Genomic DNA, 15,703 nt, shown 5'->3' on the forward strand with positions numbered 1-15,703 from the left:
TCTTGAATTTTAAAATTTTATTGGAAAATGTCATTAAATTTTAGTTCCTTATGGAACTTCACTGGTCTCTAAATTTTCAGATAAAATAAAAAACCCAGAAGCAAGTTAAATTTATTTGACACTCATCTCAAAGATAATGGTTCAACTGATGAGGATTTTAGAGGAATACTGTATTTATCATTCTTTCTCTTCTCCAATACTAATGGTTTTCCTATTAAGTTAAAATGAAGTTCCATGATTAAGTTTTTTATTTCTTATTTTCATTATTACATACAGACCTTTAAGTAGGCTGATTTTTTTAAAACATTTATTTATTTATTTGAAAGGCAGAGTTACACAGGGTGTAACTACTTCTATCTTTTTCCCCCTAGGTGGTATCATGGAAAGAGAGAGAAAAGGAAGGGAGGGGTGTCTTCCATCCACTGGTTCACTCGCCAGATGGCCGCAATGGCCTGAGCTGGGCTAATCTGAAGCCAGGAGCCTGGAGCTTCTTCCAGGTCTGCCACTCGGGTGCGGGGGCCCAAGCACTTAGGCCGCCTTCCACTGCTCTCCCAGCCCATAGCAGAGAGCTGGATTGGAAGTGGCACAGCCAGGATGCTGGCACTGCAGACCGGGGCTTTAACGCGCTGCGCCATGGTGCCAGCCCCTCAATAGGTTGATTTTTTTTTTTTTTTTTTTTTGATAGGCAGAGTTGGACAGTGAGAGAGAGAGGCAGAGAGAAATGTCTTCCTTTTTTCGTTGGTTCACCCCCCAAGTGGCTGCAATGCCGGCCGACCATTGTGGCCGGTGCGCTGAGCCCATCTGAAGCCAGGAGCCAGATGCTGCCTCTTGGTCTCCTATGCGGGTGCAGGGCCCAAGGACCTGGGCCATCCTGCACTGCCCTCCCTGGCCACAGCAGAGAGCTGGACTGGAAGAGGAGCAACCAGGACAGAATCTAGCTCTCCAATCGGGACTAGAACCTGGGGTGCTGGCACCACCGGCGGAGGATTAGCCTAGTGAGCCGCGGCACTGGCCAGTAGGTTGATTTTTTTAAGACAACCAAACATAATTCAAGATACTTTAAGTTTTTAATAAAGAAGGGAAAGAATAATAAGCTTTTTTCCAGCAAACTTACAGAATCAGCTATAGTCATATAATAGTGTTATCATTGGCTTATATTAATATATATTTAAGTCAACAATATATATATTTCTGAAGGTTTCATGTCAGAAACAAGTATCTTTAACTTTTGAGAAAGTATCAAAGCATAAAAATACTTCATAACAATTGCTTTGTAGATTTATTACCATCCTCATATGACATTGTCATTCTAAGTGTGCTTTTGTTTTTATTAGTTCCTGAGGCCTTTATAGGCATAGTTTGGTAGCATGGAATAAAACATTTTCTCCCAGGTTCCTTGTGCTTTGTTATGTCAAGTTTCGATTCCTTAATCTTTAGAATGGTAAAAAAATTAATCATTCATTTCCATTTATCCATGCTATTGTTATTTTTAAGTAAGGATGATTGGAGTAAGTATTTGTACTTTAAACAGATAGACAATCCTGGAAGTGGAGATGGGAGAAGTTCAGATATGAGTGGATTGGACAAAGGCTTTTACAACAAATTAAAAACTGAGTAAAAGGATAGTTTTGAAGACTGAGAAGTAGTTAAAATAATTGAGTTAAAACTGTAATAACTGAGAGTAAAATGTAACTGCTTAAATTACCTGTAGGCTTTTAAAACCTAGGAGTATGTTTTTCAACTACTTCTAATTATATGTTTTTCAGTCCACATAGTTAATTTTTTGAGCGCTATTTTTATTCTTATCTTTTATCTTTTTCCCCCTAGGTGGTATCATGGAAAACTTGATAGAACTATAGCAGAAGAACGCCTCAGGCAGGCGGGGAAGGCTGGCAGCTACCTTATAAGAGAGAGTGATCGGAGGCCTGGCTCCTTTGTACTTTCATTTCTTAGCCAGACAAACGTTGTCAATCATTTTAGGTAAGTCTTTATTCCTGTTTTAAGGCTGGACAGTTTAGCTATTTTGATGTAGTACTCATAAATTTACGTGCTTTCAAGGAAAGTAAATGATCCAGTGACATTTAAATAATAGAGAAACCTGTCTTCAAGTAAATAATTTTCATAATACTTTTAGATGGCAGAATAGGAAAATATAGGAAACACTATTTAAAAATAAAGGTTTGAACCTTTAATTCTTTTTATTATTCTTTTTTTTTTTTTTTTTTTGAAAGGCAGAGTTACAGAGAAGCAGGGGCAGAGGGAGAGAGAGAGAGGTCTTCCATCCACGAGTTCATTCTCCAAATGGCCACAATGGCTGGAGCTAGGCTAATCTGAAGCCAGGAGCCTGGAGCTTCCTCCAGGTCTCCCATTTGGGTGCAGGGCCACAAGGACTTGGGCCATCCTCCACTGCTTTCCCAGGCCATAGAAGAGAACTGGATCGGACCGGTGCCCGTGGGACTCTGGCACTGCAGGTGGTAGCTTTACCTGCTACACCACAGCACCTGCCCTGAGCCTTTAATTCTTAGATTCACTATTCTGAAACTTTGCAGTCACTTCAATGAATGGTCATGTTGATTTTCAAGTGTAGATAGTATAGTTTGAATATAAATATTTTTATATTTATCATATCCTAGTTCATTTTTATGGGACAAAGGAAGAAAACCATGTAGAACCTATATTGTTGATAAAGTATATACCTTTGATTTTTAGATTTTAAAATAAGCTTTAAGAGCATATCATATACTTACATATGTGTGAAATTGTTACATTTTGTGGATCTGTGATCTACTTTTGGCCAGAGAGAACTTACTTGAAATAGCTAATTCAATCTCAAATATGGAAAGTAAAGAGAGGTATCTGAGGCTGAATTTTTCAACCAATTGATTGCATTATATAGAGGTTTGTAGGTCTCATGAAGCATAATAAATACATACACAATTTAATATTGAATTTCTTATGTCATTAAATTCACATATAAAAGAAATAGTCTCATGTATTTTTGCCCATGATAAAGATATTGAGTACTACCTTAATATAGGAATATAGGTACAAAGGAAAAGATGGTGAATATTAATGGATTTATAATTTCTTGATGAAATTTAGTCTTAAACTGGCTTAAAGACTTTATGTAGTGATATGTTTTTTTTCCTGTCCAAATAGGATTATTGCCATGTGTGGAGATTACTACATTGGTGGAAGACGTTTTTCTTCACTGTCAGACCTAATAGGTTATTACAGTCATGTTTCTTGTTTACTTAAAGGAGAAAAATTACTTTATCCAGTTGCACCACCAGAGGCAAGTAAAACTTGGATGAAATATCTTTGAGAACTTTGTTTTTTCATTTTAATAATGGGTTTAGTGCTTATTAAATTTATTTGTTATGTTTATTGTAATTCAAGAAGTATGTATTGCATTAAATTCTTGTGGTTGTAATGTCACTTTAAACAAAGCTAGTAACATCTTTGAAAAAAGGAAAAGTAATTTTTATGTAATTTTGTATTTAAGTAGGCAGATTTTAAAAATATTAATACTGTGTAGTAATAGCCTACCAAATATATTTGAATGTCTGTGGAGTAATTACTGAGTTCATATGCTAATCCTGAAGATGCTGCAGAGAAAGGTTAATTTATGTATCCTATGTGGTTTATTTAAAATTAAATGTTCATTCATATTACCTGTTAAAAACATTCTGGTTATACTTTAAAAAGAATTTCTTTAACAACAAGCAGCAGGTATTTCTGGCCTCTGGGTATTTAGATGCTCAGTAAAAATTAATTTGAATGATGATTCCAGGGAGGTTATAAAATATTGGCTTTAACTTTGTGTGGACCTACTTCTTTCCACGTAAAGACAAAAAGACTATCCTTTGTAAATCTTTCTTTAATTGTTTTTTAATTGTTTCTAGCCAGTAGAAGATAGAAGGCGTGTGCGAGCCATTCTGCCTTACACAAAAGTACCAGACACTGATGAAATAAGGTATTTTATAGTATATTCTCATGTATAAGCATTGAAATAGGCAGTTGAAAGAGCTAGACTTTGAAGGATGTGTTAGTCTTAGAAATTCAGAAAATAGCCTCCAGGAAGGTAATCCTGGATCTGTTATTCTTACCATCCTGGGTTGGCTTATCTGTTCAGATTGTGAATAAAGATCTGTTGGAGAAATAGTTTAGCTTTTGTTACACTGCCTGTAAACCAAGTAAGGCAAGTTTTCTTCTACCTTTACTCATTTTAATTTGTATTACCAAGTGACAGTTATGCCACAGCTATAAATGATGCTGAGATGATAATTAGCCTTCTGTTTTACATAAGGGGTGGATAATTTTAAATGATAGAATATTATAGAATTATAGAATGTGATATCTTGTTTTTCGTTTATGTAATTTGATTTCTTATATAAATGATAGTCAAATTTTTATACTTTCTGTAAGCCATTTAATGTTGCCAGAATGTTTCTTACCTTAAATATGGAAGATTGCTTTTGAATAATGACTGATTCTCCTCCGCCTTGTGGCGCCGGCACACCGGGTTCTAGTCCCGGTCAGTCGGGGCGCCGGATTCTGTCCCGGTTGCCCCTCTTCCAGGCCAGCTCTCTGCTGTGGCCAGGGAATGCACTGGAGGATGGCCCAAGTACTTGGGCCCTGCACCCCATGGGAGACCAGGATAAGTACCTGGCTCCTGCCATCGGATCAGCGCGGTGCGCCGGCCACAGCACGCTGGCCACGGTGGCCATTGGAGGGTGAACGAACAGCAAAAGTAAGACCTTTCTCTCTGTCTCTCTCTCTCTCACTGTCCACTCTGCCTATCCAAAAAAAAAAAAAAAAAATTACTGATTCTGAGTTGCTCTTTGAAATCACTGGGAGCATTCAAAATATAGTGGAAAATCTTACATTGCACTAAAAATTTCTGGAAATATGGTATTAAGAAAACAGGATAGGTATTTGATCTCTAATAGGAATTCCATTTGTATGTAGTTCTAAAAGTCTTGAGTTCTATTTAAACATACCTTTTGTCTTTTAAGTTGGAAAGACCATTAAAAGAAAGCAAAAAAATATATATCTAATAAATGAGAATGGTGGTGAACTAAAAATTCAGGAATTGTAGATACTTTGTAAATTCCAAGTGGGATCATCTAGGACAGCAGTTCTTGAAGTATGATCCATGTAACTCTGGAATTTAATATCTGTTTCAGATGGCCCATGTATAAAGGTCTTTCAAAAAGGTCATGAAAATGTGCATCATCTTTAGTAATATTTGTTTGTTTTTTTCTCTATTTATTTGAGAGGCAGAAAGAAAAAGAAAACTGCTTTCTGCTTGCTTACTCACCAAATGCCCGCAACAGCCAGGGCTGGGCTGGGCCACAGTTAGGAGCCAGAAAGCAATCCCAGTCTCCCATGTGGATGGCAGGAACGCAAATACTCCAACCTTCACTTGCTGCCTTTTGTGATCTGTTTGGTAGGGAGCTAGAGCCAGGAATTGAACCCAGACACTACAATGCGGAAGGCATCTTAACTACTGGGCTGGACACGCGCTCCAGCATCATCATTTAATTCCCTCTTTCCATGAATTTCTTGAAGTTCACTCAGAGTTCTCCAGAGACTGTGAGAAACTGTTTCACATAATTATGTAAGTTGAGAAGTCCTGTGGTCTGCTTCCTGCAAGCTGGAGACCTAGAAAGCCATTGGTGTAATACAGTCTGGGCCCAAAAGCCTATCAGGAAAGTAGGTGTAACCCCGTGTGAAGGCAGGGGAAGGAGAGATGAAGTGTCCCAGCTCAACCAGGGAGCAAAGAAAGGGGCAGAATTCTCTTTCCTACAAATTTATTCTCTTCAGACTCGCCCTGGATTGGATGATGCCCACCCACACTGAGAGGGCAGGATATTTTATATATGCCCACTTATTAAAATGCTGATACTACTCTGAACTACCTTCATAGATAAATGCAGAAGTATTTATTCTGGGTACTGTGTGACACAGTTTGACACATAGAATTAACCACCACAATCCTTGTGATCAGAAGTACTTCCATAATTATACTAAAACATCATTTACCTTTTCCACTGTGATTTTTACAGTGATGGTACAAATGTAGTGGATGGTAAAACTACTGGTAGTTAAGTAAAAATCAAGGTGGATGGCACTAGGTTGTATAGTATTCTTCATTGCCACAGACTTGCAAGTAATCAAAAATAGTTGCACCTAAGAATGTTCTTGGGGCCAGCATTGTGGCACAGCAGGTCAAGCTGCCACCTGCCACACCGATTACTATAATTAGAGCACCAGTTGAGTCCCAGTGGTTCCGCTTCCTATCCTGCTCCCTGCTGATATGCCTCGGAAGGTAGTGGAAGATGACTAACGTACTTGTTACCCTTGCCACCGATATGGGAGACCAGGATGTAGTTCCCTGCTTCAGCCTCCCAGCCCTGACCATTACCACCGTTTGGGGAGTGAACTAGCAGATAGAAGATCTTTCTTCCTCTTCCCCCTCCCTCTCCTTCTCCCTCTTTCCCCTGCCTCTTCCTCTCCTCCTCCCTCTCTTTCCCTCCCTTTCTGTGTCACCCTGTCTTTCAAAATAAGGTAGAGAAAATGGTTATGCTATTAAATTTCAACCATCAACTATACACATTTTTAATATTCTGTTAGATGAAATGGGAAGTACACTTCTGTGTTGCAAAGTACAATGTCTTGAGTTCAACCAATCTGCTTTTATGCATACTGTTTTTACTTGAGAGAATGACTGACAGGCAAGCTGTTATTCAGACTCCAGTTTTGACATCTTTTTTCGAAAAGCAATGTGAGAGTGTTATGTCAAGAAAATAACTGACAGTATTGGTTGCCAATGACAAAATGTGAGTTTGCAAGCAAAAATTCAAATTTAGGAAACCTTGCATCAGCCATCAAGAGTTTGACAACTCCAAAACAATGGCTTTCTATTGAGATCGGTGTTGATATTAAAGAATGAGATGTTTTGATAGTGTATCATTTGTTAACTGGGGCATATGCACTGCTCAGTGAAGCTGTATTTTCTTTTTCATTTTAAGATTTACTTATTTATTTATGTTTTTAAGATTTATTTATTTGAAAGAGTTACACAGAGAGAGGAGAGGCAGAGAGAGGGCTTCAATTCACTGGTATACTCCCCAATTGACCACAATGGCCGGAGTTGTACCTATCCGGAGCCAGGAGCTTCTTCTGGGTCTCCCATACTGGTGCAGGAGCCCAAGCGCTTGGGCCATCTTCTCCTTTCCCAGGCCACAAGAGAGCTGGATCAGAAGTGGAGCAGCCAGACTCGAACTGGCTCCCATATGGGATGCCGGCACTGCGGGTGGTGGCTTTACCTGCTATGCCACAAAACCAGCCCCAAGATTTATTTATTTATTTGAAAGGCAGAGTTACAGAGAGGCAGAAGCAGAGAGAAAGAGGGGTCTTTGATCTGCTGGTTTACTCCCCAAGTGGCTGCAACAGCCAGAGGTTGGTGGTTGCAAAGCCAGGAGCCAGGAGCTTCTTCCAGGTCTTCCACATGGGTGCAGGGGCCCAAGGGCTTGGGCCATCTTCTACTGCTATCCCAGGCGATAGCAGAAAGTTGGAAGTGGATCAGCCGGGACTCGAACTGGCGCCCATATTGGATGCCAGTGCTGCATGTGGCAGTTTTATCCGCTAAGCGACAGTGCCGGCCCCTGAAACTGTGTTCTCTAAATGTTCAATGCAGGATGTTAGAAAATTCTGTGCAGTTAAGATATCCAGAGTGCAAAATAGACCAATTGATGTCATTTGAATGCATAAAGTTCACTGACACATAGCTTTAGATACCACATTATAACTAAGCTATAAGATAAAGTAACACTTGTGTTAGTGTAATATAGAATATTTATATTTGGTACAATACCAGGGAATATCTGTAATTATCTGAAAAGGTTATTAAAATACTCTTTTCATAGGTACTTATTTATGTGAAGCCAGATTTTCTTTGTACCCTTTAAGCAAAAAATGATGTAGTAACAGACTGAGTGCTGGAACAGATGTGAGAATCTGTCCATTTTCAGTTGGAAGCAGACATTAGAGACTTGCAGACATGTATAGTAGTATTCTTGATAAACTTTTAAAAGTTATAATGAATACTCATGTAGTTTATGTAATGAGATATATAATATGGTAATTAGTAAATGTTTAAAAACATTTGTTTTAAATTCTAATGTGAATAAATGTCAGTAGATATGCAAGATAAATAAGAGCCATTTAAGATATCAATTGTTAAGAATATAGATGGGCCGGCGCCGCGGCTCACTAGGCTAATCCTCCGCCTAGCGGCGCCGGCACACCGGGTTCTAGTCCCGGTCAGTCAGGGCGCCGGATTCTGTCCCGGTTGCCCCTCTTCCAGGCCAGCTCTCTGCTGTGGCCAGGGAGTGCAGTGGAGGATGGCCCAGGTACTTGGGCCCTGCACCCCATGGGAGACCAGGAAAAGCACCTGACTCCTGGCTCCTGCCATCGGATCAGCGCGGTGCGCTGGCCGCAGCGCGCTGGCCGCGGCGGCCATTGGAGGGTGAACCAACGGCAAAGGAAGACCTTTCTCTCTGTCTCTCTCTCTCACTGTCCACTCTGCCTGTCTGCCTGTCCAAAAAAAAAAAAAAATATATATATATATATAGATAGATAGATGAGTCTTGAGACCCAACAAAAGCAGAAGTGATGATCTAAGAAGATGGTAATTCAAACAAATTAGAATTTATAACTTTTAATTTGCTAATATAAATTTGTATGGTGTTAGAATTTTTTGAAAAATTTGTGCATACCTGTGAAATATTTTAAAAGGTAAAAATATCTGAAAATTAATGTGATTTAATAAAGTACTTTAACCTCTTTTGGGGAAATGCAAAATAGTACAAAAGAATCTTATGGGTTATGTTGTTGGTGCTAGTAATCTTTTTTTTAGAAGTTTTTTGTTTTTGTACCATAAAACGTTGGCATAGCAATAGTAACAGAACTTGAAATTTAAAGACTACTTTTAGTCAAGAAATTGCACCATTTTACATTTTCAGTTCTTGTTTATATATTCTGATTTTACACTCAAGATTTTTTTTTTAATGTGCTCATTTGGATGATTTTAGAAAAGAATAATTTCAATAGTTAAAGAATAATGTGTACTGCCATTCAGTTAGTGCAGCAGTGGCCACCTTTTAGAAGAGTTGTATAACTAAGTTTCTTGTGATGTTTTGTGATCATCCAGTACAGAGGAAAGTTTTGTACACAACTTGTTTTCTGAATCTTGTCTAAGAAACAAACTTGGAATAGTATAAAGAAACTTTTAAGAATGTGAGAATAGATTTACTTAATGGAAGTTGTTTGTAGGGACTGGTGCCGTGGCTCACTTGGTTAATCCTCTGCCTTGTGGCGCCAGCATCCCATAAGGGCACCGGGTTCTAGTCCCGGTTGCTGCTCTTCCAGTCCAGCTCTCTGCTGTGGCCTGGGAGGGCAGTGGAGGATGGCCCAGGTGCTTGGGCCCTGCACCCCATGGGAGACCAGGAAGAAGCACCTGGCTCCTGGCTTAGGACTATAATCACCTACATTTTCCCAGTATCATATTTGTGCTTATGGAATACAACTACTCAGAACTCCATGATTAACATTTTTTATTTTAATAACTTCATAATTGATGTCTTTAGTTTCTTAAAAGGAGATATGTTCATTGTTCATAATGAATTAGAAGATGGATGGATGTGGGTTACAAATCTAAGAACAGACGAGCAAGGCCTTATTGTTGAAGACCTAGTGGAAGAGGTGGTAAGTTTGTTCTTTTCAACTCAAAATTCTAAATATTTTTTAAAAGAATCAAACTTCTTCATAATCATGGAAATTACTTACGTATGATTTCTTTTATGGAAGACTTTATAAGTACAGGAAATTTTTCCTTAAGAAATCTTTACTTCTAGGAAATGCTATTTTTTGTAAAGAAAGTAGCCAAGCCAATTTGTTAAAATATGTACCTGCCAATTTTCAGAAAGGTTTTGTGAGTTTCTGAATTAAAAATGTCTTAAAAATTTGTTTATTTTTGTAGTTTTTTATCACTCTCCTATTCTTACTCAAATGAAATTACTTAAGACTGATCATGGTTTGGTTTCAAATAGTTTAGCTATCAAATATATGTATAATTTTTCAGTAACCTTGGAAAAATTCAAGTACATTACACATTTATTACCACACACGGTTTTTTTGTTTTGTTTCTTAAGATTTATTTATTTGAGAGTTTGAGTTACAGAAAGAGAGGGAGGGAGGGAGGGAGGGAGAGAGAGACACAAAGAAAGGTATTCTGTCCACTGGTTCCACAGAGAGAGAGAGAGATACGAAGAAAGGTATTCTGTCCAATGGTTCCCCAAATGGCTGAAATAGCCAAGATTGGCCTGTCTGAACCCAGGAGCTTCTTCCATGTCTCCTACCTGGGTGCAGCATTTGGGCCATTTTCCACTGCTTTCCCAGGCCGTTAACCTAGAGCTAGATCGGAAGAGGAGCAGCTAGGTTTCAAACTGGCTCCCATATGGGATGTTGGTACCACAGGCAGAGGCTTAGCATACTACACCACAGTACCGGCCTCCACAAATTGTTCTGTATTTTCAGTATTCTTTTGTTACCATCATATAATGTGTTATTAGTCATGTTATCACACTGTAAAAATTACCATATATGTGCATTTTTAAATAACAAGTGAGCATTCAGTGTTCACTACCACTAAGATATGCCAGACATTATAATTTCGGAAGTCATGCTTTCCTTTCCGATTTATCTAGCAAGATAGATGGCTTTCTGTTCTTTTATAACCCTCGAACCTACTGATTTTAAATTATGCTGTGGACCTTGTAACATTCAGAAACCCATACTCTGATTTGCTCCAGAAAGATGGTAGTGGAGAATATTTTTCTTTAGAATTAATCATCTTGTGTGCATATCCTGGCAACCAGATTTTGGTGTACAAAAGTAAAATATAGAGAAAAGATGGAAGGAGTTGAGGAAATGGTGTGATATATTCCGCACTCATAGTCACATGGTAGAAGAATGGGGATTAGAACAGCTAATCCCTAAATTAGTATTCTGTATCCTAATAGTGGGAGAAATACTTATTCCATATAGGCAAAAAATATTCAAACTGAGGCATTGGGGCTGGCACTGTGGTGTAGTGAGTAAAGCCGCCACCTGCAGTGCCGGCATCCCATATGGTTGCTGGTTCAAGTCCTGGCTGTTCCACTTCTTGTCCAACTCTCTGCCATGGCCTGGGAAAGCAGTAGAAGATGATGTAAGTGCCTGGGCTCCTGCACCCATGTGGGAGATAGAGAAGAAGTTCCTGGCTCCTGGGTTTGAATCGGTGCAGCTCCAGCTGTTGTGGCCAACTGGGGAGTGAACCAATGGATGGAAGACCTCTTTGTCTGTCTTTCTCTCTGCTTCTCCTTCTTTCCCTTGTAACTCTGACTTTCAAATAAATAAATAGATCTTTAAAAAAAAAAAAAGAAACTGAGGCATCTTTCTGCCTATGTTGATTTTCCTACAACATTTTTTAAAAAAAAATTATTATATTTTATTTGAAAGGCAGAGTTACATAGAGAGATATTCTACAGAATTTCTTAAACTTCAATGTTGGGTTTCCATCTCCCTGCTGTATATCACCCTCTTCTAGATGATTTAAAGGAATTGTAGTGTCGTTGAACTATCCTTGAGCTGTTGGAATTCTAAATCAGATATAACAAGATAAACTGTAATAAAGATAATTGAAAAGTACCCAGTGTTGGTAGAAAAATAAGATACAAACCCAGTCTAAGATAAGGAGACATGAAAAAGCAAAGGGTTATCACCTCAGTAGGAATAAGCAATGTGGAATTGCTGCTAAAAATGAATATAGTCATAGTTTGTGGAATATAGCCATACTTAGTGGAAGAATTCCAAGTTAGAATTATAAACCAGTATTATTATAATTTTAGAATTAGAATTAGAATTCATTGGAAGGTTGTCAGTTCCTTTTGGGTTGGAAAGCCATTTGGACCTTATCTACATTGTGAGCATGTTCCAAGCATTGTGTTAATGGTTGGGTTTAAGGAATTTCCCACATTAAAATTCAGATTATTGTTTTTAAAGCACATTTATACTTTTATGTCTTAACGTTAGAATATATGCTCTCTGAGAGGAGATTTTATTTACTGATGTCTCCCCATTGCTTTGAACAGTATCTGCATTAGTAGGCATTCAGTAAATGTTTGTAGCGTGAATATCTCTGTACCTGTATTTCCTCTTCTTTGATATTCTTGTCATGTCAAATTTTATTCATCTTTATCAACTCAGTTGAGGTGTCACCCCTTCTTTGACAGAGGTTTTATGCTTTTGTAGATTCTCAGGTTAAACTGTGTCCTCCTGTGTTTATAGAGCACTTTGTTCTGTATTCCATTGCATCATATAACATTAATTTTTGTGTCAATAAGAGGTGAATTCCTTTTGGGCTATTCATTTATAAAAATGCTATTCACTTATTAAAAAATATATATATATTTATTTGAAAGGCAGAGTGACAGGGAGAGAAGGACAGAGAGACAGAAATCTTCCATCTGCTGGTTCACTCCCCAGATGGCCGAAATAGTCAGGTCTGGGCCAGGCTGAAGTCAAGAACCAGGAACTCAGTCAAAGTCAACCATAGGTGTCAAGAGCCCAAGCACTTGGGCCATCATCAGCTGCCTTCCCTGCACATTAGCAGAGACTGGATTGGAAGCAGAGCAGCCAGCACTCGAACCAGCATTCTGATAGGGGATGCCAACTTTACATATTGCATGCACCTTATCCCACTGCCTCACAATGCGGCCCTTCTATTCATTTTATTGTTGTTGCTTTAGCATACTGCCTTGGGTATGGTGATTGGATCTTAGTTTGATTAGGTATTTAAATGAGTGAGGACAAAATTGAGAGAATTAAATCCATGTATGCTTAGACTATTTTTCTCTTCTTTCCTTATTGTGTATTCAGTGAAAATTCAGTGTCAGGTATTATGTTAGGATTGCAGTTCAGTAGAGACTTCAGTGAAAATTATGCATCCAGCATTGTGCTAGTTCTTATAGCTGTTGCCTGTGGTGGTGAATGTTAACTAAGACTTAAGGCTAAGACCTTAAGATGTTTGTAGCCACTGTGTAGTATGAATAACACTAGTGTATCTGAAAAATAGGAGTACAGATTAAGTAAAGTTCAAAAGATAATAAGATATATTTTATATACTCATTTTTTAGGAGTTCCACAAAAGAAAATAGTCTGTAGTGGTAGAAAAATGTAGGGAAGCAAAATAGATAGTTATATATGGCTTTCTATAGGTATATAAAGACCGTTGATAACATCAGACAAGCAACATAGACTTGAATTTTTTGGTAAAGGACTTTCATTGCAGAAGGAAGAATTTGTAGGCAGCAGGGAGATAATCAAAGTTTAGTTTTAAAAATCTGGTTTTATTCTATTTGATTTTTCAAAATGCAGGACAAAGCTGCAGTGATGAATCCAGACGGGAATTGGGGTTGAGAGTGGGACACAGAGGTTTTAATAAAAGTAGATTAATAGTTAATTATATAAAATACTGTCTTAATGTCTTCCCTTTAGGGTCGGGAAGAAGATCCACATGAAGGCAAAATGTAAGTTTGTGTTAATTTTAAAAGGGGAAAACCATATATATAGAGAGACAGACAGACACAGGGAGGGAGAGTAAACGTTCTAATGAGAAAACTTCAGCCGAACATATTTTTAGATCTATTCTTGATTGGATTAATTTTTTTTTTTTTTTAATTCATTGAGGGAATGATGTCTAAGTATTTTCTCAGGGGCTAGGTAATAAGGTCTTATTTTTAAATAACAGGTGATGATCTAAAATTTGTACAAAAACTTGTATTACCAAACTAAAGACTTTCTGTTAAATATTACATTAATATTATTAATGTCACAGTTTCAAATTTTTCTTTGTTTTCTTTTTATCATTATTTTTCTTTTATTGTAGGTGTACATTTTATAAATTTTATAGTTCAGTGTTTTGTTGGTGGTGGTCAGAGTAATTTTCTCCAAGATCATTTGCTATTTCAGCAAGATTCTACGAAGTTTTTCTATTCATACTGATTTTGATTATGTAAGATTTCTTTTAAAGATCTTAACTGCTAATCTCAATTCTTATTCATATTATTTTAATAGACTATTCGTCTTCTAATACCTTTTCATTAGAGCTTTTAAAAGTTAGTTTTCTGTCATTCTATAGGTGGATTATATGAGGTATATTCTAAGTACATTTTTATATTATTCCTTGTAGCTAAAAATAGACTGCAGTCAATGACAGTGTACTTTGTTGATTGTATTAGTTTTGAAGTGTTTCCACTAGAAAGTCTGCCTATTGTAAGGTAACTGTTCTGTGTAGTTGATATGTACAAGAATGTGAAATCTTGATTTTTAAGAGAAAATCTAAATCTAGATTTTTGTTATTTTAAACACTAGTGTAGGTTCATTTTATTTTAAATATTGGTCAAATGTCAGTATTTAAAAGTACATCCAGTTTTCTCATAGTGTAATGTATAAATCCCACTTTCACTGGGGCATCTTTTATTTAATGCCATTTTCATTCTTCCATTTTCTTAATGTTATAATCTTCACTCATTTCATGCTTAGCATAAGCAAAGTTAGCCTTGCTCATTTATTTGATGTGTGTGTGTGCTTCCTTTAATTTCTTAAGGTGGTGCTATGGCAGTGAAGTGTCTTAAATTCCCAGGTGTTTTCGGTAACATATATGAATGCCTTTTGAAATTAAGTGGATGGTATAACTGGTTGAGTTTCTTTCTTACTCTGTTTCCATTATTTGGTACCAAGTCCTATGATTTTATCTCCTAAAATATTTAATGTATGTATGTGTAACCTCTTCTTTGTCTTAAGTAATAAACATATTCTAATTCAGGCTTTTTTAAAATAACTTTCTACAAGGTTCTGATATAGCAATATCTCTAAGTTGGTCTGTATTAACTCTCCAGTCCTCTCAGATTCTTTCTTCTACTAGCTCATAATTGATTGTATCTCTTTCTCACCTAAAATCCTTAGCTGATTCTCTGTTGTTATCTTAGTAGAGCCTGAAGAGACATCTGTGACCTAGTTCTTATCCTTTCCTAGTCCTATCCCTTGTCATTTCTGTTTTTATACCCGCCATCTTGGAGGTCTTCAAATGCACACTATACTGTTGTGTTCCTTTATACTACTGCTCAAGCTCTGTTTCCTGGGCCAGAGTCCCCAACTCTTTCAGACTTCAAGACTTAGCTTATTGTCACTCCTCCCATTGTAACTCTTCCTCCATCTTCTCCTCTGTACATACTGGAGTTGGTGCTTTTCTGTCTGTGTATCTGTCATCACAGTTACTGAGTTTTCTAAGTCATTTTTACAGTTACACACTGTTTGTTTTTTTTTTTTCCTAGCTAGAGTAGGGTCTGCTTAAGAATAAAGTGTCATGTTTTTAATCACAGTGTCAAACAGTGTGCTAAAAAGAGAGAAATATTGTATAGGAATAAATCTAATGAATGAAACTCTTAATCTCTTTAGAAAATGATACTACAGTTTTTAAGCTAAAAATCTTGTTAATTTCTACCTCCTCCCATCTGTTGCTTCTTTAGCCTCCTCTTTGAATTCTCTTTTTTTCTGTAGCTTTAAACTCCTCTTTGGAGTTCATCTAGTGCAC

The 15,703-nt window shown here is 37.4% G+C and overlaps 1 protein-coding gene across 2 annotated transcripts in view; it reads left to right on the top strand.

Annotated features, from left to right (window-relative positions):
• RASA1 (RAS p21 protein activator 1) overlaps positions 1-15,703 on the top strand; it is a 93,996-nt gene that overhangs the window by 41,583 nt on the left and 36,710 nt on the right. For both annotated transcript variants that reach the window (XR_011381862.2, XM_070056402.2), the window contains exons 2-6: positions 1,828-1,980; positions 3,160-3,299; positions 3,910-3,976; positions 9,657-9,774; positions 13,606-13,637. Coding sequence is in view for 1 of the 2 variants with exons in the window: in XM_070056402.2 (XP_069912503.1) it covers positions 1,828-1,980; positions 3,160-3,299; positions 3,910-3,976; positions 9,657-9,774; positions 13,606-13,637 (510 nt within the window). In the remaining variant the exon portion in view is untranslated. The remainder of the gene's footprint in view (positions 1-1,827; positions 1,981-3,159; positions 3,300-3,909; positions 3,977-9,656; positions 9,775-13,605; positions 13,638-15,703) is intronic.

Source organism: Oryctolagus cuniculus, chromosome 14 (assembly GCF_051225735.1).
Source record: "Oryctolagus cuniculus isolate XC-2025 breed Fujian yellow rabbit chromosome 14, ASM5122573v1, whole genome shotgun sequence".
In the NCBI taxonomy this organism is placed as follows: domain Eukaryota; kingdom Metazoa; phylum Chordata; class Mammalia; order Lagomorpha; family Leporidae; genus Oryctolagus; species Oryctolagus cuniculus.